The sequence below is a fragment of the Heliangelus exortis genome, chromosome 1, assembly GCF_036169615.1.
Source record: "Heliangelus exortis chromosome 1, bHelExo1.hap1, whole genome shotgun sequence".
In the NCBI taxonomy this organism is placed as follows: Eukaryota; Metazoa; Chordata; class Aves; order Apodiformes; family Trochilidae; genus Heliangelus; species Heliangelus exortis.
Genome location: NC_092422.1, coordinates 119,843,930 through 119,871,922, shown reverse-complemented (window position 1 = coordinate 119,871,922; position 27,993 = coordinate 119,843,930). Strand labels below are relative to the sequence as shown.

At 42.1% G+C, this 27,993-nt stretch overlaps 1 protein-coding gene across 2 annotated transcripts; it reads right to left on the bottom strand.

Moving 5' to 3' along the window:
- Positions 1-25: 25 nt before the first annotated feature.
- FOXJ2 (forkhead box J2) lies at positions 26-27,993 on the bottom strand. Of its 2 annotated transcripts, XM_071762237.1 has the most exons (12): positions 26,747-27,992; positions 26,394-26,518; positions 11,635-11,987; positions 11,036-11,110; positions 8,927-8,995; positions 8,124-8,264; positions 7,486-7,684; positions 5,217-5,546; positions 4,731-4,832; positions 4,070-4,270; positions 3,167-3,265; positions 26-2,624 (listed from the first exon to the last, which is right to left on the bottom strand). In XM_071762237.1, exons 3-12 carry the CDS (start codon positions 11,965-11,967, stop codon positions 2,536-2,538), a joined length of 1,638 nt encoding a protein of 545 aa, XP_071618338.1. In that variant the 5' UTR covers positions 11,968-11,987; positions 26,394-26,518; positions 26,747-27,992; the 3' UTR covers positions 26-2,535. The 2 variants fall into 2 exon arrangements, with proteins under 2 accessions (XP_071618338.1, XP_071618347.1); XM_071762246.1 differs by having other exon boundaries at positions 7,486-7,681; positions 26,394-27,993.

Genomic DNA, 27,993 nt, shown 5'->3' with positions numbered 1-27,993 from the left:
AAAATCAATACTAGCACCAAAAGAGTTAAACCATAAACATTCACTTTTCCTTTTTATTAAGAAAGCATGCACAAAAATAAACTCGTGAGACCACGCCCCTCTCTCCCTGACCACTGACAAAAAGCACGGGGGGACCACACCATGCTGGAGGGGCCTGCCAGAGCCCCTGGTGGTGACACAGCCTGGCATCCCACCCCTCCCTGCAGGCACCCTGCAGAGCTCCACACGCCCACCCAGTGCCTTCCCACGCACTAACACCACACATTTATTTCAGGGGCAGAGGAACAAGGCTAATTTGCACACTGACCGGCATGTATTTACATATGCAAATGAGGCGCAACTTAATATGCAAATGAGGCAAATATGCAAATGATGAGCACTTGGGTAAGCAGATGGAGCCATCTTGGTTGTTTTTTTCTTCCAGTGGTGTTTTCAGACTTTCACAGGGCTGGCTCTCAGTAACATTCTTTGAAAAGCACTAACTGGCACCTACCAGAGCTGTTCTCTCATGGTTGTCTCAGGTGCCACTTTCCATAGAAACCCATCACACACGCTTCCAAGTTTAATCATTCCCATCCTGAGGCAGTAGAGATGACAGCTGACTCCATGCTGAGGTTGGCTCTGGGATTCCTCATTTCTCTCAGAAACACCCAATGAGGAACTCACCCCCCGCAAACACACACTTAAAAGAAAGAAAAAAAAAAAAAAAAAAGAAAAAAAAAAAAAAGAAGAAACAAAAATGTCCCCACCCCCCCTCCCCCAATACAAGATTCTTCTTCACTTTCCCAATAAAGATCCAATTGGTTTATCCCCACAGCAAATTTCAAAAGCAATGCTAGTTCCCCACCTTCCTGCAGTGAGAGTAGAGGTTATTACTCCCCTGCCCCAGGTCTGTCAAGAAGCCACGGTATCTTCATCTTGGTTCCTTTCACTGACAAACAGGGAATAAGGGCTAGGGGGAGGCTTTACAAAATACTACTAATAAACAAGAGGTTTGACAGAACAGAGCTATACCAGAAAAAAGGTGAACACAGGACACAGCTTCGGGGAGGAGGCATCTCAACACTCACTCCTGCTCCTGCACGTTTTCCCCCTTCCTGATTTGCACATGCTGACAAAACTCATCCTTCAGGCTTTACATTAAGATTCCATCACCTCCCCAGCTGAACTGCAAGGGGTCTGACCCACCCTCCTCCCTTTTATACTACACTCTTTGGCTGTTTGGTTTACAACTCCGCCACACTTCATCCTCTCTCTTCTAATGCACCTCTTATAAAAAGCACTTGTGAGGGCCTCCTAGTTACTCGAGCAGAGGGTCCAGCCCCTTGACCAGACATCCTCTAATTGACCTCCACTCTGAGCCTTTTTGTCTTCCCACCATTTGTGCATCCCATGCACAAAGTAGAACCACTGACTGAGAATCTGAACCTACGCAACAAAATTCCTGTTGCTGGCACTCTCAAACCACAGACAAGGACAGTCTCCAAAGAACTACTGAAGGGCAAGGGGCCAAACACCAACGGAACAAATACCGATGAGGAGAAAACTTCCAAATTTGCATATACAAGTAAAAAGCCTCACTACATATTCTGAAGGGCTTGAAGGGTTGGGGGGTGAAATGAAAAGCTCTGGGGAATAGAATTTGCTGAATCACACGTGACACCTCTGACTGCTTCTTTTCCCTGACGGGGATGTAGGCTTCACCCAGAGACTGTAAAAGGCAGTGTAGAAAATAGGTCAGGATTCCCTCAAAATCTCTCTCAGTCCTCGCAGATGGAACTGCATTCTGCAACTAAACTACTCTGCTGAAATACCATCTCTGCTACATTCTCCTTTCTCCAAACTCAAGTCTACCCACCCAACTCAGCTCTCCCTACCTCAGGGATTACCCTCTCTTTGTACTTGGGAACTCTACTTCTTTTCTTGCTTTTCCTGTTGGTGTGAGAAAGTTCACAGAGCTAAGATCACCTCTCCAGTGTCCCTTTAGCCTCCTGACCTTTTCAACATTTACGGAACAACAGAACTACAGGCTCTCTGGGTCCACCAGGCTCTCTCACTCCAGTAGCCAATACGACAGATTCACTGGCCACCCTGAAGGGAAAGAGGGATTGTTAAACGCAAAATGACAGAGGCAGAGGAAGATGCACTTGAGGATTCAGCCTTCCAAGGTCTTTTCATGGCACCAAGGACCCATCTTTCTGCCCTCCACAGAGCACCATGCAACAACGAAAGAGCCGATCTGATGCATCCGAGGCCACCAGAGGAGAGGGAGGGCTGTGCTCAATTATTGGTAATAATAATAATAACAACAATAATAATAATAAACAAAAGAAGAAAAAGAAGATAAAACAGGATGCAAGGAAGGATTATCTTCGGCAGCATCTTGCGGTGGCTTCTCTGGCGGAGATAGAGAATATATATCTATATACAGGCAAGGCAGGGAGGCTGGGGAAGGTGGTGCTGGCACCATTCACCCCATGTCCCCCTTGCCTCCCGCATCCTTCACACAGGACGGGCGATCAAGTCTGTAACTCGCTAGGTGATCAAGTCCCAGTCGAAATCATCGGGGATTTCCTCATTGGCGCCTGGAGGAGGCCCTGGAGGCCGAGGGACCAGATGGTGAGCTGAGCCAAAAACAAGAAAAAGAAAAAAAAAAGAAGGAGAACAGTTAGGAAAAAAATGTCATGCTTCTTCACAATGGATCCTCGGGAAAAAGAAAGAATAAGAGATTTGGGCGTTCCTCCTTTTGACAGTCTAGCAAAGAAGAACACTACTGGCATGAATTTCTCCCTACCTGTGTCTGTAGGTGGTCTGCTGTGAAATTCTCCACAGCAGCTCCTACAGAAGTTTCAGCCTCCTTAAACTTTCCTTGCTGCTCACTGCTGATCAAGCACAAAGGACTTGAACAGAAGGTTCTCATGAAAAGTTGCCTTCAAGCAACCAACTGAGGGTGAGGCTGAGCTTGAAGATGATTTATCTGAACTGAAAGAGTCCTAAACCTTGCCAGAGCTATGCCAAAGCCCTAAATGGAGGTTCCCTTGTTGTCTCCTTCTCTTCCCTCAGCGCTCTATTTGATCAGCAAATGCTTTGGGAGAATTGCACAAAGGGCTCAGGAACTGATTCTTATATGTTTGTTGGTATAATATGCCTTAATGTCATCCCTTACCTGGGCGATTATATCCTGGAGACTCCTGGGTGGAAATCTGGTACATAGGAGATGGCCCAGAGAAGAGATGGGGAGGCTGGGGCTGACCATAGGAGTTAACTGTGGAAGGAAAGAATTAAAACAAAAACAAAAATAAATCAAATAAACAAACAACAAAAAATCAACAGAAAACAAAACCCTGTTAATGTTCTGGTCAGCTGTCTTGGCACTGACTAGGTACCAGCTCAGCCACAGAGCAACTCACTCAGACCCATGGGATCAAACTGAGAAGATGTTCAGCTGTTGGGTTCTAATTGCAAATTATAGCTTGGCCAGGGATCTTGTACTTGGAACCTGAAGGAGCTTCTCTATTATTGTAAAAGAATAAAATTTTCATCCAGAAATACCACAAGGTGGCTCAATATTATCCATTTAGCTCAGTACTAGATGACACACCCTTAAAAAGTACTGTCAAGACCATGATATCCTCCTCCCTGCTGTCCTCAGAGTGGATCCTCCTACTCCTTGTTCAGTCAGTATTTCTCCAACATTGGTGCAACAAGTTTCTGTCTACAGCTCCTGCCATCTAGAATAGCAATCTCTCTACTTTACTATTCCTTTCTGTTGGTCACTGACAAGAAATACCCCCCCTTTCTCCTTTTATGGGTTTACCTTTTTAATGTATTTCTTCCTGGAGAGGCTGCATGTCAATGGTATATATCATATAATAATGCTGTGTCTATACACAAACATAGGGCATCCCAATTCTTTAAAGCAGGAGGAAGCTGAGTTGCTACCAACACCTCTGACAGCCCAGCCCCGAGCTGCTCTGTGCTACGCTGCTTGGCAAGGCAGCAAGTAGTTTAGGACATTCACGGAATTAGGCCTTCATTTGTGTGTCATTTTAGTCTCCCTCCTAATTACCTTGGTTCATGGATTGCTCCTGTTTGCCACTGTTCAGGGCACAAGATTCAGAGATTCGAGGGGGCTGCTGTGGGCCAACCAGATGAGGGAGCTGACCAGTCTGGGTAAGGAAGTGATTAAGGGAGTCACAGAGGCTGGCAATGTGGTGTTGATCCAGCGTCCAGTTCTTCCGTTCAGCCTGGCGCAGACTCTCCATCAGCTCTGCAGGGGACAAAGGACAATGTCAAAGCAAGCACTCACACCATGGTCTTCCCTGCAAAGACTTTCAGTCTTCTACCCCTAAATCCTAACTTCTTCCCACAAATCCAACTTCACTGCTTTGAATCTGTGACCAGACTCCTGGAGAGCCCCGTATCTAGCACACTGTCTCACTGACTCAGGTAGGGGAGGGAAGAGTAGGAGGGAGAAATCTCAGCTTTCTGACATATTTTTATGCATTAATTCCCCCTGCCTCAAATTTCTGCAGTGCTAAGTGCTTCGCAATCTTTAAAAGGATCCATGAAGTAGGACACCTCACTTTACAAACAGAAGAGCTACGCAACTGAGAAAGTGGTCCTGTCATGGTTATATTGAAAAAAAGATCTGGGCACAGCACTCACAGATTTTAGACTACAGCCTCAGTCACTGAATCACTAGACCTGGTCACTATCCCAGCACTGACCTGAGAATTGGGAGTGTTCAATGCTAGACCAGTTCAGCCGGTTTACCATCTTGAAGCTTTCCTTCAGGGAATCAATGTTGGAGCACCAATCAGGGGGAAAGGCTGGAATGAAATAGAGACAAGATTATTCCAGTACAGACTGACCTTTCCCTCCACCCCTTAATATAAAATGATTTGCCCCTCTTCACCAAAAGAGTTGAAGATGCTACAGTAGCTATAAATACCTCCTCCCTTGGGAGACCATGCACAGTGCCCTCCTTTTTCATTTAGCCCCAACTTTATTCTGCATCCCTAAATTGGATCCCAAACCCAGTGTGGATGTATCCTCTTTTGCTTCCGAAAGGAAGGAACTTCCTTTTCAGATTACAACCTCAATTGGCTTTTGCCCATTTTCCACACTCAGTGTAGACACGGAAGAAAGTTTGCTTCTGGAATTTCTGTCTGGGGACTCCCCACTGCTCCCTTTTCCCCATCACCCCAACTCACCAAAGCCAGCACTGTTGATTGAAGCCTGTGACTGCTGCTGCTGCTGCTGGTGCTGATGTGGTGGCTGCTGCTGTGGGTGGGAGTGTGGGTGATGTTGCTGATGCTGGTGGTAGCCTCCATGCTGCATTGGAGGTGGGTGCATGGACATCACTGGTGGAGGGCCATAACCTTCACTACCCTGCTGCTTCCCACCTTGGGATGGGCAACCCTCTGGGGTTGGAGTGTGGAGTGGGGGAGCAGCACCCACTGATGAGGGGCCTTGCTGCTGCTGCTGGTACATGTAGTAGTTGTGGTTGGAGGGCTGCATGTCACCAAGGAGAGAAGAGAAACCTGCCAAGTAAGAGGATGGAGCTTTAAGAGCTGCCTGGATCAGACCTCAGCTTAAATTATCCATCTCTAATTTCACACTGCTCATCCTGCTATTTATGAAGCTTTTGAAGTGCCCTCTACAGGCTGCCAATAACTATCACCTGGACACTCACATGCTGACTGTGCACAATTCTCTTAAAAGAAAAAAAAAAACAAAAAAACAAACAAACAAAAAAACTTTACAACAAAGGCCCAGCAGAATTTTAATTTCTAGTACAGAGTTAAGCACTTAAATTCCTCCCTGGCTTTTATTCCTATATTTATCAAAGTAATCGCTGCCTTCCTGAAATTTCACGCACCTGTTATTTTCCTAGAAGTGACCATTAAACAAACTTAAACAACAAAACGTTTAGAAAACAAGTAACTTGAGAAATCTGACTTGCTGTTTCTAATAGCTTCCTTCAGTTTCCATATTACAATGAGGTTCATCAGGAATGTTCATAATTTCTCTCACAAAGATCATCAAAAGTCACACATGCTACTGCTTTTGTTCACAGAGCATGTTGCACACATCAGAGCTCCCTTATTACTTTCTTTCCTCCCCTTACATTGTGGAACCTCTGGGAAAAATCACAGTGAAGGGCACTACACACCACTAACCTGAGCTACCCAGCTGTTACTTTGAGTGCCCTTACCCAACCATCTGCAAGCAAGCTTCAGTTTTTCACTAGATCCAAAAATCAACCCTTACATCAACCTACTACTGTGAAGGAATACTGCCATTCTGACTCAAAACTTGCCCACAGAATTTTCTAAAAAATTCCAGCTTTTCCTAAACTACCTTACAGCTGAAGACATCAGAGGAAAAAAAAGACCACTGCTAAGCTTTTACAAACAGAAGCACACAACAATTCAAGGTTCTTCTCCACATTTTTGTAGCTTGCTTGTTCTACAACACCTCATTTAACAGATTTCTACTAGGAATCTCCAATGCTAGTACGATAAAAGCAATGAAAGTAATAAATTTTTATTTCACTGATCCTACAAGTTCAGCTGGCTTCTCCTAGAGCAGCAAATTTTGCTTGCACTGTATGATGGCTGACAGCATAGGTGACAGGCTCATTTAATAATATATTCCTTTTTACACCAGACTAATATTTAGAAGAGCTTTTAAAGGCAGAAGAATTGGGAGGTTTTTTTGAAGTGTTTTCAGTGGGCAGTACTGTTGTGTCCTCCTGCATATTATCCAACCCTAATGCCAGGTTGGATGGGGCTTCAAGCAAGCTGGTCTAGGGGAAGGTATTCCTGTCTATGCAGGGCTGGTGGAAGGAGATGATCTTTGAGGTTCCCTCCAGCTCTTCCATTCCACGACACTCTGATTTCAAGACAGCTCATCTCCTCCCTGCAGCGACCCTGCCCTCTGGTGGCTGCTTCCTCAGCCCCAAGAAAGCAAGCTGTGAATGGAGCTGGAGGCTCTCTCTCTCGTACTCCGAATTCACAAAGCTCAATCCTCCAAGGCCTTGTACAATCCTAGTTTTAATACATCTGAGAAATTACGACTTTCCACTCTACTTTGGAGAAACTCCACTGCCTACATGCAACAATCCCCTCCCTCATGGTTTCTAGCCTGACAGTTAGTGAATACTTTTCAGACATGCTCTTCTTCAGGGCTTAATTTCTTTAAGCTTCTTCCACTTTAGTATTTGCTTTTGTATCAACAAAAGGTATTTTTAAATCATTATCCTCTTTATTCTGAGACAGCTGGGGGGAGCAATAGATAAAGGGCATGCAGATTTCCTATCTGTTCCTAGCAGAACTAATTACAGCATGCCAAAGAAGGAAAGTCTGTTTGCACAGGCTCCTAAATGAGGAAAGATCTGAGAGATTCAAGGATAGATCTGTGGACAAGACTGTGTGGGCAGATACCTGCCCACCCCACATGACTCATCTGGTTACTCACCGTGCTGAGAGGAAGATGATTTCTCCAGCATGGATTTGTAGAGGTTTCGGAAGGACCAACTAAGATCCTGGAAGTTGATCTCAGAGTAGGAGAACTTGAAGTCATGGTTGGCACTGTACAGCGGGGGTGGCACATCAGCCCCTTCACGACCCTGCCCCCCTGCTACAGTAGAAGCAACATCCACAGGCCCTGCACCCTGCTAAGGAAGGTAGAAGTAAGGCCTTTAGTTTGCACCAGGCTCTGTAACTTGAGACAGGGATCCAGAAACTAGATACAAGTAGAACATACACTAATATATCCCGTATCACTTAGCTCATCTCCCAGCAAATCTTACCAAATGCCATCTTCTTTGAGGAAAATCAACCACCACCCTCCCTCTGCCACACTCTGCCACCAGCCTATTGTTCAGCTATTTAATGCCATTATGCTTCACTCTTATCCCCATCTGGCCCTTGGTTAAAATTAATTTCCTCTTGATTTTCTGTCTGTGCAATTTCAGCTTCTTCCCTTATTTTTGCATCTATATCACCATTTTCATGACACCTTCTCTTTTCATCGCTTTGCTTTTCCAGTCACACACACATTCCTCTCTCCTTTTCCTCCACTGTAAGACTTACACCCTTTTCCCAGCTGCTCACCTGACTGTAGTTGGCAATGGGGGTGGTGCTCTGGAGTGACAGCTGAGGGGTGGCCTCAGGTGGCAAAGAGGCTTCTGTGCTGACTGGAACAGCCCCTCGGGGGCTTTTACTTGCCTCTTGCTCTGGGGAATCTTGTGGTATCTGTGGGTGGGGAAGAAAAAGAAGAGGAGCAGAAATCACGAACAGATGGAGAAGTGAAACTGAAGATGGAAAGCCAGTTTTCCTGCTGTACAAGTTCAAGGCTTAGGGTTATAAAAGAGGACTGGGCCTTAGTCACTAAGGTGTCAGATCAAGGGCTTTAAACAAGATTTACTTTGCTACTGAACAGCAGCAATAGGACGTTGTAGCCAGGCTGGGGTCGGTCTCTTCTCCCAGGCAGCTCTCAGTAGGACAAGGGGGCATGGACTTAAGCTCTGCCAGGGGAGGCTTAGGTTGAATATTACGAAGAAATTCTTTACAGAGAGGGAGATCAGGCATTGGAATGGGCTGCCCAGGGAGGTGGTGGATTCTCCATCCCTGGAGTTTTTTAAGAAGAGCACTCAGTGCCAAGGGCTGGGAACCACAGTGGTAGGGGATCAAGGTTGGACTTGATGATCTCAGAGGTCCTTTCCAACCCGGCTGATTCTGTGATTCTGTGAACAGCCAGTCAGAACATAGATGCTAGTTTTTTCAGCCCTAGCCTTTATCTCGCCATCTATATACCCTGCCCTCCAAATGATACTACAGTCTGGTGCTGGAAGGACTCCTTGAAACACAGGAATTCCCTCTCCTGCTCCATGTTGTCTGGAAAGAACAACACTCACATCATCATCTGGAGGATGCCGCCTCTTGCGAGATATATCTGGACACGTATCTATTGTCCAATAAGAGCCCTGGAAAGAAAATACATTGGTGAATGCTTGATTAAATCTCAAACCTTCCTGGAACAGGGGGTTACTGACTCAGAGAATGCAGCACCAACTACATATTCAGACCACAAGGATCACCCTGAAGAAAATGAGACAACCAAGAGCTGGGTGTTGGAAAGAGACAGCTCTATTGCATTGGGATGTACCGAAATATGAGTGTCCTGGTTTGGGCCAAGATAGAGCTAATTCTCTGTCTTGTAATTTTACTTTCAGTTAAGTCTCTTCTAAGTAGCAATACTTGCTGAAATTAACAGCAAGTTTCTCAATCAGTGTCTGCTTCTAGGACTGATAACACTCGATGTTTATAGTTCCAGCTAGAGAATGTTATGCAGAACCAAGGCCACTGCTCAGTTCTGAGGAACATCTTATGCTCTGGAAAGAGAAAGGGAGTAAAGGGGTCACACCTGCAACCCTCCTTTAGGAAGAAGCAGACAAGACCAAAATTGACCAAATGGACTATTCCATCCTATACGTGCCATAGTCAGTATAAATTTGAGGGATCACAAGGGTCAAACCCCTTCTCCTGCTTCCCCTTCTTCTCCTGTCCCTGTTTGCTTCAGCATCCTTGGAAAGATTCCATCCGTTTGCCTGCCTGTGGTCCCGATCTGTGCCAGCCCATATCTGTGTTTCCTGCCTCCAGCTCCCAACTGCTGCTGACCCCAGGATTCCAGCCTGGACTTTCCCAGGGCTGCCCTGCAGCCTCGGTGGTGACGTGAGAGTTACTGGGGGGAAAGAAGGGAACGTGGTATCCTTTTTCTGTATATTTGTATATATTTATTTTTCCTTTTTATCATTACTGTTTCATTAAAGTTGTGTAGCTTAGTTTCCAACTAAAGTAAGTCTCTCTCCCTTATTCTCTCTCCTTTCTTTATCAAGGAGGGGAGGGGGATTAATAGAAAGCATCTCTCATTTGGTTAATTGCTGGCCCAGTATTAAACCATGACATATGAGGTACGATGCTACTGGTGGAAGGCAGAATGCTCTACATTTCCATCACTCTGAGACAGGACACCAGGAAGATCAAAGGATTATTTGATCCAAACTACACCAACTCTTTTGGGCCTGAACATCCCCTTCAGTACCTTCCTACAACAAGAACCGGTTATTGATTCATGAGAACCCACTCAACGTTCAGACTGGGCACAGACAGCTAGAAGAATTGCTTTTATTCCATGCTTGAAACTGCACTGTGCCCATTTGGGGGTTTCCCAGTGCAAGCCAGACACTAAAGTGGTAGAATGCATCCAGTGTAAGGCAACCATGACGGTTAAAACTAAAGCACATGATGTACAAGCAGTTCACACAGAGAGATTTTTGTGTTTAAATACAGAGCTTCTTGTCCTCACCATCTCCTCCTGCTTGTTTGTTTGTTCTTTAGCAGTAATAATATCTGCATGCCAAGATACCAAGTCTTGGTTTTGCTGGCAATTCTGCATTACAATCTATATATACTAACAAAGCTTTATTAACCCTTACTTAGCCAACAAATCCCTACATTTTTTAGTTTTACTTGTAACTGATTTCTACAGATTTGAGCTATCTGATGATGATGTTTTATTCCCAACACGAAGTGTTTTTCAGTCTAAATAGGTGGTTGTTCTGCTCTCACCTCCATGGATCAGGCATCCATGAAAACCATGATGTGACGCCATAGTCCAGCAGCCGCGACAGTCTTTCATAATAGAACAGGTTGGACTAGACCCACATTTTACAGATAAAAATCAAGAAGAAAAAGAAATACATTCAACCCCATTTTCTTTGAGTATGTTTAAAGTAACCTGAAGATCACAGACAAAAAAAATAACTGCTGAACCATTTAGGCTCCTTCACAAATTCCGTTTAAGTGAATGCTTCCGTAGCACAAGACCTGCAGTAAATCTTACTACTGCTTCCATTTTTGCCTACCCTTTAGGTTTCAAATTTGAAATGTGAATTAGAAAGGGTAACCCCAGCTTATTCCCTGCTGTTTTAAATTGCTCGCCCAAGAGCATGCAGATTTCTCACCTTCCCAGGATCATCTCTAGGTCGAGGCACCTTCCGAAAACATTTATTCAGAGAGAGGTTATGACGAATAGAGTTCTGGTGAGAGATTAAGAGAGACAGGTAAGTGCTACAACAAAAAAGTACAGCCTTCTGAGTATGCCTGGAAGTGGTTAGAGAAAATAGAAAAATTGTGTGTACTTAAAAGCCAAAGCCTACTACATACACCCAGAACAAAGCAGAACCTATGCTGTGTATAGAAAAGGGATGGATTACACTGCATAAAATGGGGCTGAAACACCTATAAAGCTACAGAAGGTGCAATAAAAATAGTATCACAGTGATACAGAGCTTGGGAGTGATGTAGGGTTTGAAGATGGAGTGGAGGGGTTGTTTTGTTTTTCTTGGTTGCTGGTGGTGATTTTTCTTGTAGGCTCTATCTTAAGGAGCCATCACATACATACAACAAAATTCTAAGAGAAAATACAATTCTGGCTCTGCATTTTTTCTGGCTGGTCGACTCAGTTTCACATCTGTCTTTTTATTTTGGTCAGTGAGGATATTTTACAGATAATTAAGAAAATAAATCTTGTACTTAAGAGAAAAAAGATGCATGGCCTCACCTTCCAACCAATACCAGCATTTTTGTAGTAGGGAAAGTTGTCACAGATCCAACGGTAGATCTCACTGAGTGTCATCTTCTTGGCAGGTGATGAGTTGATGGCATATGTGATCAAAGTGGCATAGCTATAACGTGGCTTTCCATCTTGGTGCACTGCAGCCTCATCCTTACTCAGGGTGGCATTGGGATCTGTTGGTGAGCCTGGGGGACACTTTCGGGCAGTCCCTGGAGGTCCTGCTTGTGAAGAACCACCTAATTTTTCAATTGTAGCCCTTAAAGTAAGCTGTGGGAGCCAGTCTATGGAAGTGAGGCTGCTTTCCAGGTCAGAGGCCATGATGCCAGAAGCAGAAGTATCTGTGAGGAGAAAGAAGCAGAAAGGGAACTCCTGAGATACAAACAAGGTGAACCATAAGCACAGAAACACCTGTTTGCATTCCTCCTCTGCTTCTCCCCCTACCACTTATACCTGTGTTAATACCTGATCATCCTGCTTCAAACACCTTATTCACAGCCAGAAAAAATAATCCAAGAAGTCTTGGAGGGCCATCCTGGCTGACAGTAGCTGGGACAGTCATATCATATTAACATTGCTAGGACAGCTTTACTCGGAGCATCCCAACTGTTTCCAGGTAAAGAACTAAGATCTATATTAAAAAAAGTGGAGCATCTGTATCATATTCGCTCCTTTACTACATAAGCAATAGAACCTTGGGATCCTTCACCAAGGTTACCTGTAATCCAGGAGGTTTACTCTGTCAGGTAAGAGCAAAATCATAGCTAAAAGGGAATGAATACTCCTTCATGAAATACACAAACCACAGTTTAATTAGATTGTCTGGAAAAGTCAGGATTGTGACTATCTTAATTTGGGAGGAAATTAATTTCTCTCTACGGCCTAGCCTTTCTTTTTTCCATCAGGTGACATTTTAATGAATCCTATTCCTTAGAGCTAGGATTACGTATCTCATTTTAAAACAACAAGATCATGCATAACACTATATATAGCTAATTACACCTACCACGTTGAGGTGGAACAGAGTATATTAAGCTCATAGTAGTTAAAGCTTTGCCTACCTTAACCCATTTTTCCCAAATGTACATATTTTATTGAATTAAATCTTGCTTAATTCACAATATAACAGCAAATATTTTCCCCAAGTCCAAGACACTAAAGCAACTTATTTGTCCAAAGTCACACACCAAGTTTGCCACAGGACCTTTCCTCTTATAAATACCGTATATTTCCCTAATAGAAACAAAACACACCTATCCAATATAGCTAGCCCTTGTACCCAGGGTTTTCTATTTAATAATTATTTTATATGAAGAAAATATTGAGCAGCATGAGCTCATATGAACTTGTACACTTAGCACACAAACTTGTTGCTGTCTTTTATAGTAATCAAGGCAGCAGAAAGATCATCACTCCTTCATAACTGGCTGCATCACTAAACTATGTGCAATCCCTAGAAGTCTGGAATGAGGCAGCTAAGTTTCCATGGCACTTCTCTGTATTTAGTCTTTGCATAAAGAGAACAAAGGGCTGCACATTTTGCATCTTTCATTTGTTAAAATTTATCTTTTCAGTGGATTAGATTATACTACACATACAAAAGGTAAATGCACAAACACACATGCACATACCTAGGTACACACTCATGAAGCAAATTATATGCATACTGTACAAGACTGACACACACTCTGCTTAGGAGAGATTCATCAGCAGACACCTCCCACCAAGTGCATCACTCAGATGAGTGGATCAGATGAGACAGGGAGACACCCATCTGCATGAATACCAATTAGATACTCATTCTAAAAATAGGTATTTGAATATAGGTATAGGAATAACACAGTGTGGATCCACAGATCCAGAGACAGATGCACCCAGCATTTTTACACAGAAGCTCCCCATTCTTCCCCCACAACCATGTACATTATACCTTCCACTTCTGCAATGAGGTGTCCCCACAGCACAAAAGCACTTTAAGAGTTTACACTGCAACACGTTTGTATGCACCAAACATTTCGTGTTCATGCATGTGCTCATCACACCTCTTAGGGCTCAAACACCTACACAGTAACCCAACAAAACCTATCCCTCCACCACCACAAGCACTGGCTCCAAAGCCTCCTAACTCCACAGCTAACATTGTCACTGACACTCATACGCAGGCACAGGCTGAACAGTAACACTGCAGCACCACGGTATCTGTAGCGAATGGAAATATTTTTCTGTCTGCAGAGGAAAGGAAAGCCCCAACTGCTAGTAACTTATCTATCTACTCATCTGCCACATTATCACATATGATAGCAATGGCTTCTTCCTATATAGCTAACTCGCTATATAGAGGATCAGAGCTGCAAAAGGCTTTCTATCTTTCATTAGCCACCCTCCTCAAGTTGTTGTCAACTGAATATAGCTCTTTTGGGGGGAATTAATCTAATCTCAGGCATTTTAAATTAAAAAAAAAACAAAAAAACTAACAAAAAAAACCCCACTGCTCCTTGCTGACTTACGCAAGGCAAAAGCAAAAATGTATTTTCATCCAGTGGGGATGGACAGACTGCAGCGGTATCCATGTATCTGAACACACCTACATTTGCATGTACTTTACAGGTACAGCTATCCCTAAAAGTACTATTCAGCTAGGGAGAAAATAAAAACAAATCAAGTATCACTTGAATGCTTAATTTTGCAAGTATATTTCCTATAAATTTTAATTTCCCCAGTGCAATGAAACCACTATGAAATATCAGTTGTGCTAACAATACAAAGTAAAATAAATTTAAAAACACAAAAATAAAATTAAAATATTATTATACAAAATAAAATAAATACAGCCACTATTTTTTTTTTTTTTTTTTTTGGTTAAAGACAAGCATATAAATCAAGAAAAATAGCTAATAAAAACTGTGGCAGGCAGGATACCTATCTGAAACACCAGAAATTCAAGAACCATAAGAAAACACTGCTATTTTCACAGAGTTTCAGATTTGCCCAGGTTATGCCAGTAAAGCATTTTGAATGATAGGCAGATAATAAAATGTAAGGTTGACGTGCAATATGCCAATTGTCAAATGCATGAGCTTTTGTGTATTTGTATAAAATACTCTTGTCAAGGAGAAAAGTAAGGTTAGATTTAGGTCATATTACACCCACACTAAGAATCTGAATTTTTCATGGTTTATAAAAATCTCTGACAAGGAAAAAAAAAATTCCAAAATCTTAAATAAAAACATTCTGTGTATACATATGCAATCATCACCTAGCATTGAAACAACTACTTCTCAGTAAAATACAGCACCTCTTTCAGAACTTGAGTACTGTCTTTACTTGACAGTAATTTAGGGCATAAAATGAAGACTCAAACCCAGTAACTGTCACATGGGAAATTTTAAAACAGTGCAATAAGATTTTTTTTCCAGGCTTAAACTTGATTATGATACCAGATTTGAAAGCCTGAATCCTGGCAATATGGGATCTGTAATCACCAGGTACAGCAAAACCTTAGGTAAGATGGCAATTTCAGTACACTGTCATTGAAAAACCACTTTGATGTAATTGACTACTGAAATATTTGAAAAGACTTACTGTCTTTTAAGACAATAAACCAAGTCTTAATAAAACAAGACTGCAGCCAGACCAGAACAGATGATTCTTCCAACTTTCCCTTCCTGTCCTACTGCCTGCAAATCTTTCAAACTCTTCTCTTATGATTCCACTCAAAGAAATAAACCATAATGATCAACAAACACATTAAACTAAAACCAAGGGTGTTAAAAAGAATACATCCTACCACATTAGCAAGTCAGATTTAACTTTCAAGAAGTAAAAAGAAAGTCAAAGACCAGAATTCATAATCTCCCACTTTACATAGTAAACGGTATCTGTTTATGTATTTGGCTGATGTTAAAAACCAAGGGTGAGGTAGCCAAGTCATAAACACCACCAACAGCTGGAAACTGCCTGCAGTCTTCCTATCTCAAGCACTAATTCCATTACAACCCCAAATCAAGATCGGTCAAAGAGATGCAAAAAAGGACAATCAAGCAATGATCCAAAACTACAATTAATCAGAGGATAATCTGAATCATGAGAAAAATGTATTCATCATTAAAGAAAATCCTATCATTTAATACCTTTAAATAACCACTAATTCACGTGGGACTAGTAACACTTCACTACAGCTTTCCAGGAAAGCTACTGCCATATTTTGAATATTTGAAACTAGCAAAACAAACCTCAGGCTGAAAATGCTAGGCAGCCTTCTGTCTATCAGACTGTAGTATCCCTGATGCTGGACTGAAGAAATCTGTACTTTGCCTGCCCTATTTTGCAAATGCTTGCTCTCAGCCAGTCAGATCTTATCCAAGACTGCTGCTACTTACATATCAGGACTGAAAAATGTATGAAATGTGGGGAACAGCACTCTAAAGGTCATATTGAATGCAGTTAACAAACATTTATGGCCTGACATATTCTCTAAGGCTGAACTCAAAGGCTGGCCAGTCAGAATCAGTTATGGCTGAAGCAGAGAGCCATACAATGAATGAAACTCCACTGTGCACAGCCTTCAGAAGATGCATATTCTAGAATAAATGTCTATATTTACTTTCCTATATTTACTTTCACTGTTGTTTTGTTTGCTGCTATTCCAACCCAATGACACACTACTGCCAAAACATTAAAAGGAGACCCAACATTAACTTTAAGAAGGAATGCACAAGGCACTATCAATCAGTGAGAGACGTTGCTGCAGAACACCTATTAAAATAATGCCACATAGGTGAACCATAGGCCCAGTGATCTAACTAACTATATACGTCTTATATCTTCCTGAAATACATTCACCTTGTCATGAATTTAACAAGCAAAAAACCCTCAAATGCAACAAACTGGCAAAAAAGAACTTTTTGACTGAAACTCTTTTGAAAGAGAAAGTCACCTGCTGTAGGTGACCCTGCTCTGGCAGGGTAGGGGGTAGGACTCAATGATCTTTTGAGGTCCCCTAACTTTCTATGATTTTATGAAAATGCAAGGTGAGCAAAATCTTAGAGGAAACTGCCTCAAAAAGGAATAAAAGTAACACATAAGAATAGCATGAATATCACATGCATAGAGAAACAGCTTCCACTTTGATGGAAAAAGGCAATTTTAACATACTTGTGTAAGTCAGACATCTGTACCTTATGTCAATACAGAAAGGGGAAAAGAATCAATTTCACTAACTCTGGCAGGAAGAAAAATTTGCCATTTTAAGATGTGCTTTCCCGCAAAAATGAGGAGGTGTGAACTAATAAGGCAGGAAAAAAAGGCCTAAAAATCTTATCTTCTCTAAGCAAACATACCTCCCTGAGAGGTATTTATTTAATGTAAGAAATCTGAAAAGAAAGCATACTGATTACCTGCATAGTGTGAAATTGTTATCCATCATTTTAGTAACTGCTTGTAAGAGGCTTTCAGGAAATGCTTGCTTCTGGAATAAAATCCAGAAGGAAGAGAAGGGCTGCTGGGTATTGTTCATAAAATGAAACTTAAGCTGGGAGGAGTGGTAGGTGTCATGCTATTATATTAGCAAAATAAAGGGAAGCATTCCAGTTTGAAAACACATTTCTGTCTGCAGTGCCGTATGAAAGGAGGAAAATCAGTCCCTGGGGCAAAGAGAAGTGAAATCATCACACCCTAAAAACCATGTTTCCCTTCTTTGGGAGCACAAAGTGTGGTACCACCTATGTAAATACAAACTGTCACAATCTCTGCCTGTCTGTCCACATGGTCTGACTCAAACTACTTAGTGTGCAAGATGGAATCGCTTTGAATGTTCGATGCTATTTTGTGTAAAAGAACACAGGTGGTACAGTAATTATGGCATCCTGAACTGGAAATTTGCTGAAAGTTACAACACACTAAGATGTTACTGAAAAATCAGAGCTAGAGAAAGATGAAAGCTTTTAGAACATGTATAGCTTAATATAAATATTTGGACTAGTTGTTACACTAAATGGTTCCACAAATAAGGTTCTCCTTTAACAAATAAATCTCAATAACATAAGGTTTATATTAAGTCTTGAGGAAAAATAAAACAATTTGGTTTTAATAATAATTACTATTTACCTAAGTATCATAACAGCATATTTAACATAAGACCTTTCAATTACCTTCATTCTGTGAAAGCTACCTGAGGGGGTAAAATTTTGTATTTTTAATTTAGTGAATGAACAGCATTGACTGTGTACTAATGAAGCATGAAGTCTTCTGGGGACTATAAAGTCACCAAAACCCCCATGTTGGAACTGTATCAGGATCCAGTTCCAAAAAGCAATTATGTATTAATTTTGTACAAAACTGACAAAATGGTATAATTTTTTTAAAACTAATCTTCTTATTTAAATTTACAAACGTGGCATTACAGCCAAAGTCTAAAATATTCTTATGCCACGGGATACAGTATCTCTATAGGCATAAAAGGCTATGATAAAACATAACTAGTGCCTTGCCACAGTTTAATAAAACCAACAAATCAAATATTTCTTTTGTCTGCTATATAAACAAGCAGCAGAAACACAGAGAGAAATACTATAACCATTGCAGGGACCCCTCAAGACAGCCCGAAAATGTGTTCAAAGTTAAGGTAAGTTTGCTTATTTATGATGTTGTGTAGGTGAAAGAAGGGAATATGTAACACCTGTCAGAAGAAATAGCAAGTCTTATTGAGACTACTGGTATGCCTAAAATATTTTTGAGCTGAATGATATTTTCTTTAAAAGATTTATTTTAATAATAAGCCAAATGTCCCATGACAACCCTCTCAATAACAGATTTGAAAAGTAAACCAAGCACTTTGAAGAAACACAATGAAAATACATCACGACAGTAGAAATGTCTCTACAGCTTTTCTCCACCCTCAGTACCACTATGCAATATTTTAACATTGCAAGTAGGAGCTGTAATTCTAAACATATGCCAAGGCAGAGAGAGAAATCTTTGGCATTTGCTTTAAGGATATTAACAGAACAATTACTCCTACACTTAGAAAGGTATTGGGTGTTGTTTTGGGAATAATTCAAATTTAGAAGCACCTATCTGAAATGAAATTTTCCCTTGAAAACCACGAAGTCTTTGGTAGAGAAACTGCATCTAAAGAAGGTATATCCCATAGTCTTGTGGGAGCACCAAGGCTGAAGAGAAGGGTTTCCATTTTAGCTGCCTATCAGAATCACATTCAGTAGTCTACCTTCAGTACAGGATATGCAAATACTAATATGACACCCAGATTGTGTCTGATATTAGAGACAACATCAGAAGTAGATCCGGATGCAGAATACCCTGCTCAGGACATCGCCACATCACTGCAAAGATAGGTACAGAAACCCAGGTTAAATGAATGCAAGGTGGACTTAAAAATGAAAATTGTATTCTTATTCCCCTTAAAAAATGTGTCTGGCACTGAAAAATGACTGTTAGCCATGCAGTTTAGTAATACTAATACTACACAGGCTAAATGAATGCCAGGCAGGCACAGTGAAGATTAAAATCTGGCTGCAAGTGGTCAGAACCTGTTCACCAAAGGCTGAGCCACTGAAAACAGACCAGTCAATATGAACTCTGCAATGGCTACTGAAAGAAGTCACAGTCCATTCCATCCCACTTGTGAGAGTGGGTATCACGCACTAGCAAGAACTATATCCTAAATTAATATAAAACAATTGGCATTGAGTGTAGGTTAGTCGTATGCCACGTGGCCAAAATGTACATAGAGCAAATGTTCCCAGATTACCAAAGCACTGCAGAAATGTCTGTTAAAGAGGAGATTGGAAGCAAAGAGCAGCCGAAATTGAAGCTGGACAATGATCATAGCAATCAAGTAACACTGTGTGAAGGTCATAAATTATGCCACAACCACTGTTTTAAAAACAATTCCTTTTCACTATTAGCTGGTATTCTGAACTGAAGTGAATGAACTGTCTTAGAGGAGACAAAACACAGGACAACTTCTAGCCAGACTCACAACTTAAAAATATTCATACCAAGGTCAAGAGTGTTCAGAAGCACACTAGCAAGGAACACACACCCTTTAACAGTTTCTTTTGGCTTAAAACATTAGTACTGCTTCTTGGCTTTCTGCACCTTACTAAAAAAGTGCTTCATTCTGTTTATCATCCTCTAACTAAATCTCCTGCTCATCTCCTTACAGATACTAAAAGAAGCTAGTTTCTTCCACACACATACTTGCCACTGTTGCCACCTTGCAACTGCAAGTAAACATTATTCTGCTCCAACCCTAACCTTCCTACTCTTTGAGTTGTCATGTCTTTGCCTATGATGGTCTTTATTTACTTTTGTAATCATTCCTCTTTGCAAAAGAAGCAAGGGACAGGAGGGTACACGTAACACAATTGCCTCCAATTACCAGTGAGACCTTTTGACTAGTTTTCAAATATGCAAATAAGTAGTTTTCAGTATGCTTGGCCTCTATCGGCTGGCATTTTTCTTACATGGATCAAGGTATGAATCAGCTGAGGAAAAATGTGAAGAGATGCTCACGCAAGAAATGAAAAAGCACAATGTCATGCTTGTGTTGCTGTCAAAGCAAAGGACAATGCAGTAAGAGACAGTGACAGACGGGAGAAACATAAAGGTTAGAGGCCCCTTAGAGTGAGAAGTTGAAGCCTTATGTGGGTGGATGATAGCCAAGGAACAGGCTTGTCAAGCAGAAGATGGCAACAGGGTGAGAAAACACACCAGGAGGACAGCTTCGGTAACTTTTGAACAAGACAAGGTGGCAACGCTGTTGTCAGAGGCCAGCAAGAACAGCAAGCAGAAACTGCAATAGTAAAGGAAGGAGAAAGTGTAAGGCTACCCAAAGAGACTAAGCAAGAAAGAGAGGGACGCTCAGCCCATGAAACTGGGAGCTAAGTCGCCATCCTGTACTTGTAGAGCAAGAAGAGTGCAAGAACACCCACGTTATAGGCCTGATTGTGAAGGCTCACAACACAGGAAAGCAGGAACCAAAAGGAAATCTCAAAGGAGCTTTCTAGAGTTCCATCTTGGCCTCAGCACTCTTAAAACTTGTGCAAAAAATTTTAAAAAGATGTTCAGGTACTATGCCAAGTTACAGAAATTAGTATCACTGGCATGGTAAAGAAAAGCAAAGAGAAGATAACAGAGGTGTATCTTTGTGTCTAATTTATGAAAACCATAAATGAGGGAAGGTAAATAGCTTAGTGCAAAAGTTACTGAATGAATGACTAGAACAGTAGGAGGGAAACCAGGAAAATATGGACACAAAAGTCAAGGGAGGACAAGATTTCAAGACTGGGCATGATCAAGTGTCAAAAACAGCAGGGAAGCCAAGAAGGATGAAGATGGAATAGAGACCCTGAGACCTGGCCAAGAAAAGGTCATTAGAGATCTTAGAAGAAGCTTCAAGGGACTCAGAATATCTATACTTAAGTCAACTTAAAAAACAGTTATAGGCTGAAGATACCATACAGGATCTTTCAGTTTTGGAGTCACAGGTTCTTCCATGAAACAAAAAATAATTGTGGAATCATACTTTCACTGTTTTTCAATGCCACAAAAAGCAGCATATAGAAGTCTTAACTTCAATACCCACATTGCAATTAATGTAACCAAGAGTGAGAAGAACTGCCAGCCACAATAGATTGGTTTTCATCCTTGTACTTCAGAATTCTTATAATCAATAGTCTATTCCAGAATACATGCATGGGAGAAGTATGCAGCCCAAAGTCCACCAGCAAAGGAGTAGCAGGACCAAGCAGGGACAACAGGTCTCCCAAATCCCAGATTGGGTCTCCACATTCAAAGCTTGAATGCTTTGTTCAGATAAAGGGAATTTTAGAGGTAACTATTTTAGCAGCTTGCTTATTTGTCTCTGCAAGTTCCTGATAGGGAGGGAGAATTGGTTTGGTTTTACTTAACAATAGTTTTTTTTTGGGAAACTGATAATTCAGAAGTTTTGCTCCTTTAGTATGTGACCACAAAAAGTTCAGATGCCTACCCAACTATTCAGATTTGAACTTTTAACAGTAATTACATATTTCTGCTATAATTTGCCACAGTCTTTATACAGAAGAAAGCATAACCAAAATTTGAATTGCTAATTGTAGAAAGTAGAAAAGAGAATTTTTTTTTCCCGGAGGTATAAAAGCTCTTGCTCCTTCTAACTCCTCATTACTCCTTCTCTCTTATACATAAAAAAGGCCAAAAAACCCACAGTTTCCCTTATTTCTTAGTTTCACATCAAGGAAACTGACCATCCTAGAAAAACTAAAGGAAAGAAAGGAAGGAGGTACTGGGTGTTGCACCAATAGTTCACCATGATTCTCAAAAACAAGATCCTGAAGTGCTGGAAGGAACCAGAAGGACTTTCTTTCTAAGCAACTAAAATCCAGCTTTTCCTGGGAAAGGGAAGGAGGCAGGTGAGAAGGGAGGGTAGAGGAATGAATGAGTCAGATAGATTATGGAGACAAAATGCCATTTCCCAACCTAGCAGAACTGAGTGTTTTCAGAGAAACAAAATTCTATTTATTATATAGTGTATAAGAACACATTTCTTCTCATAACCTCAGACAAAAAAATGCTATTGGTCCTCAAGCATATAACCTAATGAAAGCCAAACCAAGAATGGGTCAAAAAGTAGGTGTGGAAGTAAGAGGCAGGGCCTGTGAGAGTTATTATGAAAGGATTCCTGCCAGTGAAGAATCCTTGAGATGAGGTGAGGAATATTTGCTTGATTGAAAAGCAGCATTTTAGGCTTATAAGACCACAGGACAAAGTGCCAAAGGGACATCTTGGAAAATGAGATACAAAGAGCAGTCCATAGAGAACTGGGAGGAGGAGTGGGGTGTAGGAGGAAATGAGAGTAAAAAAGTAGGCAGGGTGGAAACATGCTGGTCCTTAAAGGTGCAGGAGAGGAATATGACTGTGACACGATGCTAGGGACCTCAGAATGGGATTCAGGAAAGGGTTCACAAAGGTCAGAAACCAGGAAAATCTGCGCATCATCCACCTTTAAGGCAACAACTCCAAGGTTCATAATAAGATGGGGTAGAGAATGGGGCAGGTTAAAGACAGCAGAACGAAGCAACAGTCTAACCAAATTCTTGTCAAAACAGCACAGGGCACATTAAATCAGTCCTAAACTCTGTTGTGAGGCTCCTGTTTTTGAAGCATTCCCAGTATTTTGCATTTTCATTTCAAACATAAAATCAAAAGTTCTGATTAATTAATTGTGAAAACATACTGCAGTATGCTTGCTCTCTCTCAGTAATACACAGACTGCCTTTAAAAATGAAAACATGAGTGCAGAGCAGAAATATGTTATTGTTTTTTAAGTTCATCATACATCCCTTAGAAGGAAGAATGAAACAACAACAACAGAACAGAAAGCAAGTGGAAATACAGACTCCTACCAAGAAGAGAAGCACTTGGAGGCTGAACACATAAACTGGATATTCCTGCTAAAATAACACGACGTGCAACAGTCAGCAACAGCTATTAAAATGCTTTTCTTTAGGCTTCAGAGTTAACATAACAGGAGCGTTCAAATATTTCTGATACCATTTTAGGCTGTCTGCTAATCTGGGCATTACTCATATTTTTAAAGTTTTCTTGCAGACTGAAAATGCTAGAAAAAGTTTAAATTCTGAAGCATCGCTGATCAAAACATTCTGCAAACAGGAACTACAAAGCAAGGGTTCTGTGTTAAAGTCACTGGTTACACTTCTACCCAAGGTTGGGAGTATCAAATGGAAAAATTAATCCAATCCATTTCATATTTTAGCTACTAATTACTAAGATGTAATTCCTGTCTCACAGCTGTGTAAAATGAGATAATCATCTCAGTCCTGCTCTTGAGGGACAGCTGTCCCTATCACAGTTGCTTTTAACCATACCTCCTTTCTGACACTTGAAGGGCCAAACAGCAAAACTGTGATGCAGACTGAATCTCCCACTATATGAAGGTCAGCTGAAGTTTAGGGGAGAAGGTAGTAGGAAAAGATACCTGGACCTCTGGGGTAAGAAAAACTTTCTCCAGAGAAGTGTTCATCAGCTGTATTTTTTATTTTGGGGGTGGGGGAGGGGGAGTAGGGAAAGGGGAGGCAGGGGGGGAAGTGGTACAGTACTGACAATCCTGTCTCAGACTGGGAAATTATATCCAAAGTCCTCAAACTGTTTATTGTATTTTACTCCACCTTTTTTGACTCTTTATTCTACCCTAGAAACTTGCCTACAGAACCAGATTTCAAGATAAAACCAAAGAACTTATAGAAAACATACTTAAATATTAATATAATCTCATGATCTTTCAGTAACATAATCCTTTTCCTGTAACTCTCTAGACCTTCTCATTTCATTCTACTTCAGGGCTTGACCTGAGAAATGTCACACACAGCTCTCAGATGGAAATGGAGTGCACATACTGCTTCAACTTTAGAAGTCAACTTTTAGAAACACAAATGTCCAAATTTAAATTTACAAATCATACAGGCACAATTAAGTGTGTCTTTATTCAAATGCTGAAGACTTCATTGTTGCTGCTGTTGAAATCAACTCCTGGCATTTAAAAGAATCAGGCTATTTACTTAGATACCTAAATTTGGTTTTAAAGGTCTAATTTTAGAAATTCAGGTTTAAAATTCTTAATGTAAACTCTTAAAGACACAGCATTTTAATTTAAATGTGTCTATAACATACCTTACAATTTTATTAAGATTACTATTAATCTCCCTTTTACAGACATTTTTGTATGAAATAAATGGCGCAGAACAGCTGCAGTATTCCACTTCAGAGGAAGCTGCATTTTAGCCTGTGATAAACATTTGATGTAAATACAGTGATCACACTGAAGAGCTACTCTCTCTAAAAATTATTCCCTTTCTTAAATTTATCAGTATGTCCTAGCTTTTGTATAGCTGTGTCCTAGACTATGAAATCTTCAGAGTAGAGACTGTCTTAATTTTGTGTGTCCAAACAAGCACCGAATGCCATGTCAGCAATCAACAAATAAATTACAATTACTCTACAGCATGCAACTTTCGGCTCTGTATGGCTGTCATGAATATTTAAAGCTCAGGCAGCAAGTACAAAATATTAATATTTCTCATTAATAATGAAAAGTAATTAAAAATACATCCAGCAAGACAGTTGTTGTGGGAGAGCAGAATTTTTTAAGGCTGGTACACATATTCTGTAAAGTGCCCTGGCATCCATCAGAGCCAAAAAGCACTTGAAAAATGTCAAGTCATTACTGTGAGGAAGGGGGCAGCATGAAGTAAATTAATCTCAACAGCATGAAAAGTCAGTTACCCCCTCGAATGTACAAAGGCCAAAATGTCTCCGTTATCTCTTTCCTTGTGCTAGATAACACAGCTGTACTCAAAACAGGGTGATTGCATAACTACAGGGCAACAGGTAGGAGGGCATCTAACAGTACTCCCAGAGCATATGTATGCTTCATGGTTCAGCCTTCCCTTAGAAAGAGGCACCTGCTGAAGCTACAGATCTGTCAAAATCCTCTGCCAAAATGAGAAATCACTTCGGAGGGACCTGACGTCTTTTGTCTGATTTTGCTACCAAATTAAACCAAGGAGTTCCTTCTTCAGGGATTCCCTGTTAACCAGTGTGGATTCCAGAAGGGTTCCTGTCCTGACCAAGGATCCATTAATCTTGAATTTCCTCACTGCTATCTCACTGAAGAACCAAACCAGCAGTATCTCAGGTGAGATATCCTTAGCCACGATTCTTCTGCTACGGAAATCTGATTTGGTTTCATTTGAGATGAAGTCTCCCTCAGACTCAATTTCTCAGGAAATCACTTTGTTAACAGTGTCAGAATTCTCATTTGTGGCTGAAATCAACTGCCTCATTTACAAAAAGCAGCCAGCTTGGCTCACCATGGCATTAGCATTAAGATTCGCATTCCTAGCCCCTGAACACAGCATAAAACACAAATGAAGACGGATGGCAACAGAATGGTTTCTTTTAGCTTTCAGAGCAGGTTCCACCAGCACTGTCACAATTCTCATTCCTGGTCCCCTGGGCACCACAGAATCCACTTACAAGGGGACTCTTTCCAGAATTCATCCCACAGCCCCTAGGTACATTAGGACACAAGCCTTGGGAGTACGAGCACTGGGATCTGTATGTTCATCTCCAAAGCACAAGGTTTGCACTGCACAATGATTTTATTCCCACATTCACAAGCACAGCAGGACCCACATGGAGAACAAGTAACACTCTAACCCCACGAATGCATCCTTGGACACTCGTACTACAAATCACTGCTCCTGTGTCCTCAACACTTTTTTTGACAGTATTATCCTTTCTCAATGACCCCTAAGTGACAGAAATTAATTTCACATTGGTGATAATAAAGGCTGAGCCTAGATTTAATACACCACTGAAAGAAAGTAGAAGGGAAAGGGCTGACAGGTTTCTTACAATTAAATAGGGCTAAAAGGTCTCCCATTAGCTAAGTAGTGAGGGAAAGAACCAGGTCAAATCCATAGCATACAAGGGAGCTAAACAAGAGAGATGGAGCAAGACACACAGAAAAAGGTGGCTGTGGAAAGGTTCAGAAACAGAGAGAGCTAAAAGATTAAAGGAAAGAAGATACAGTGAGAGAGAGAGAGAGAGAGAGAGAGAGAGAGAGAGAGAGATGGAAAGCAAGGACAGAAAGCAAAAGAGAAGGACAGCTAGGAATAGGAAGCAGATACAACGTGGTCACTCACTCTGTCTGGAAGATTTTCTGGAGGCAGGTGGATTATCTTCAGCGCCGATTTCTGGGGTGCTGCCCTTCACACTCCTTCTCAGAGACCCATCCTCAGAGCGTTGTTGTCAGCTATTCTAAGAGCTTCTTGAAGAAATAATTTGAGGACGAAGAGTTTGCGGATGGTATCAGGATCTTGAGTATTAAAACAATCTATTTGGGACTGTCAGTATCCTAAAACTGCTGGGTTTATCCCAGGATGGAGATCATCTCTCCCTTTTGGCAGCTAGCCTACTGAAGGGGTGTTCCCTTGGTAGACAGCCTTTTCATTGATTGTCAGATTATTTCAGAGATCAATTTCCTCAGTTTCCCTACCTGTGAATCTCTCTTCTCGTTCCTCTAGGTGCACTTTGTCCTTAAGGGTGGGCAATTTTTTTCTGGAAAAAAATCCTGCTGTCTCTGTGGATACTATCAGCAAAAATCTGCCTTTTCCTTTCCCTGTAATTGAGAGGCGTGTCTTCTCTCCTTGCACAGGATATTTGAAAAAACCTTCTCAAGATTAGGGGACGAGGAATCTTTCCCAGGATGAAGAAGGATGAGGTCAGTATTGGAAATTACCTTTATCTCCAGTGGCTAAAAGCAACTGGAAAAGGGAGGAATATCTAAATCTGCCTCTGCTCTCTCTCTCGTTTTGCTTTCTCTGCTGCCTGCTAAGCAGATGTAAATAATTAAAATTACTAGATAAGTATTTGAGCTCCTGCCTATTTCAGTCTTGGGGACTACCTCTCTTGGGCATGTGGGGTTTCTTCTGTGGAGACTTCCCTGTTACTATCTGGTCTGGGGATTAGCCAGGGAGGGACCGTGTCCTCTGCTTGGGGGAAAAATTTTCTCAGTAGCAGGGGGCAGTAGGTGAGAAGGGTTATTCTCACAACCCTCTGAAACGGGGGTCTGAGGACACCTCTCCCCTCAGCAGGTACTGAGAGAGCTCCAGGAGGCTCTATTCCACAGCGAGGAAGAGCAGCCCTGCTTCCAGATAGTTATCAGCGCTTGGTGCCGGGGGGGTCTCTGCCCACCCTTGGCTCGTTAGTGGGGCAGGGGGCAAGTGCTAAGCTCCCCCGCCAGCTGCGGGGAAAGAGGCCGGCAGGCGGGTGAACCCCGGCCTGCCAGCGAAGCGGGGGTGGCGAGGGGCCGCCGGGGCGTCCCCCCCGCCGGGAGCGGGGCTCTCTTACGGGGTGTGCCCTCACGGCTGCGGATGGGGCGGGGGGCGGCGGGTAAGGTCTCTCTCTCTCCCCCACCCCGGCAGGTTACGGGGGTGTCCCCCCACCCCGGCTGCCCGGAGGCTGTCCCTGGCTTCCCCCCAGGCCCCAGCTCCTCTTGCCCGGGCCCGGCTACCACGGGAGGCCGCGACGGCTCACGGGCCTGCGCGGGGCTGAGCGGCCGCCTCCGCCACCTTCCGCCGGGCCTCTGCTTCGTCCCCGGGGGGCTCTCTGGGCTCCGGTGCGAGGGGCCCCGGCTGGGCGGTGCTGAGTCTCCAGGCCCCGCCGCTCCCGCGGCTGCTGCTCCGGCTGCTCCGGGCTGCGGCTCCACTGCAGGCCCCAGCTCCTCCCCGGCCTCCGCTCCGC

Coding starts and splice junctions, on each gene's coding strand:
- FOXJ2 (XM_071762237.1), bottom strand. CDS start 11,967: ATGGCCTCTGACCTGGAAAGCAGCCTCACTTCCATAGACTGGCTCCCA. Junction 3,266..4,069: donor GGAGCAATCCATGAACCAAG/GTAATTAGGAGG, acceptor TTCCTTCCACAG/TTAACTCCTATGGTCAGCCC. Junction 2,625..3,166: donor TCCAGGATATAATCGCCCAG/GTAAGGGATGAC, acceptor TTTTTGGCTCAG/CTCACCATCTGGTCCCTCGG.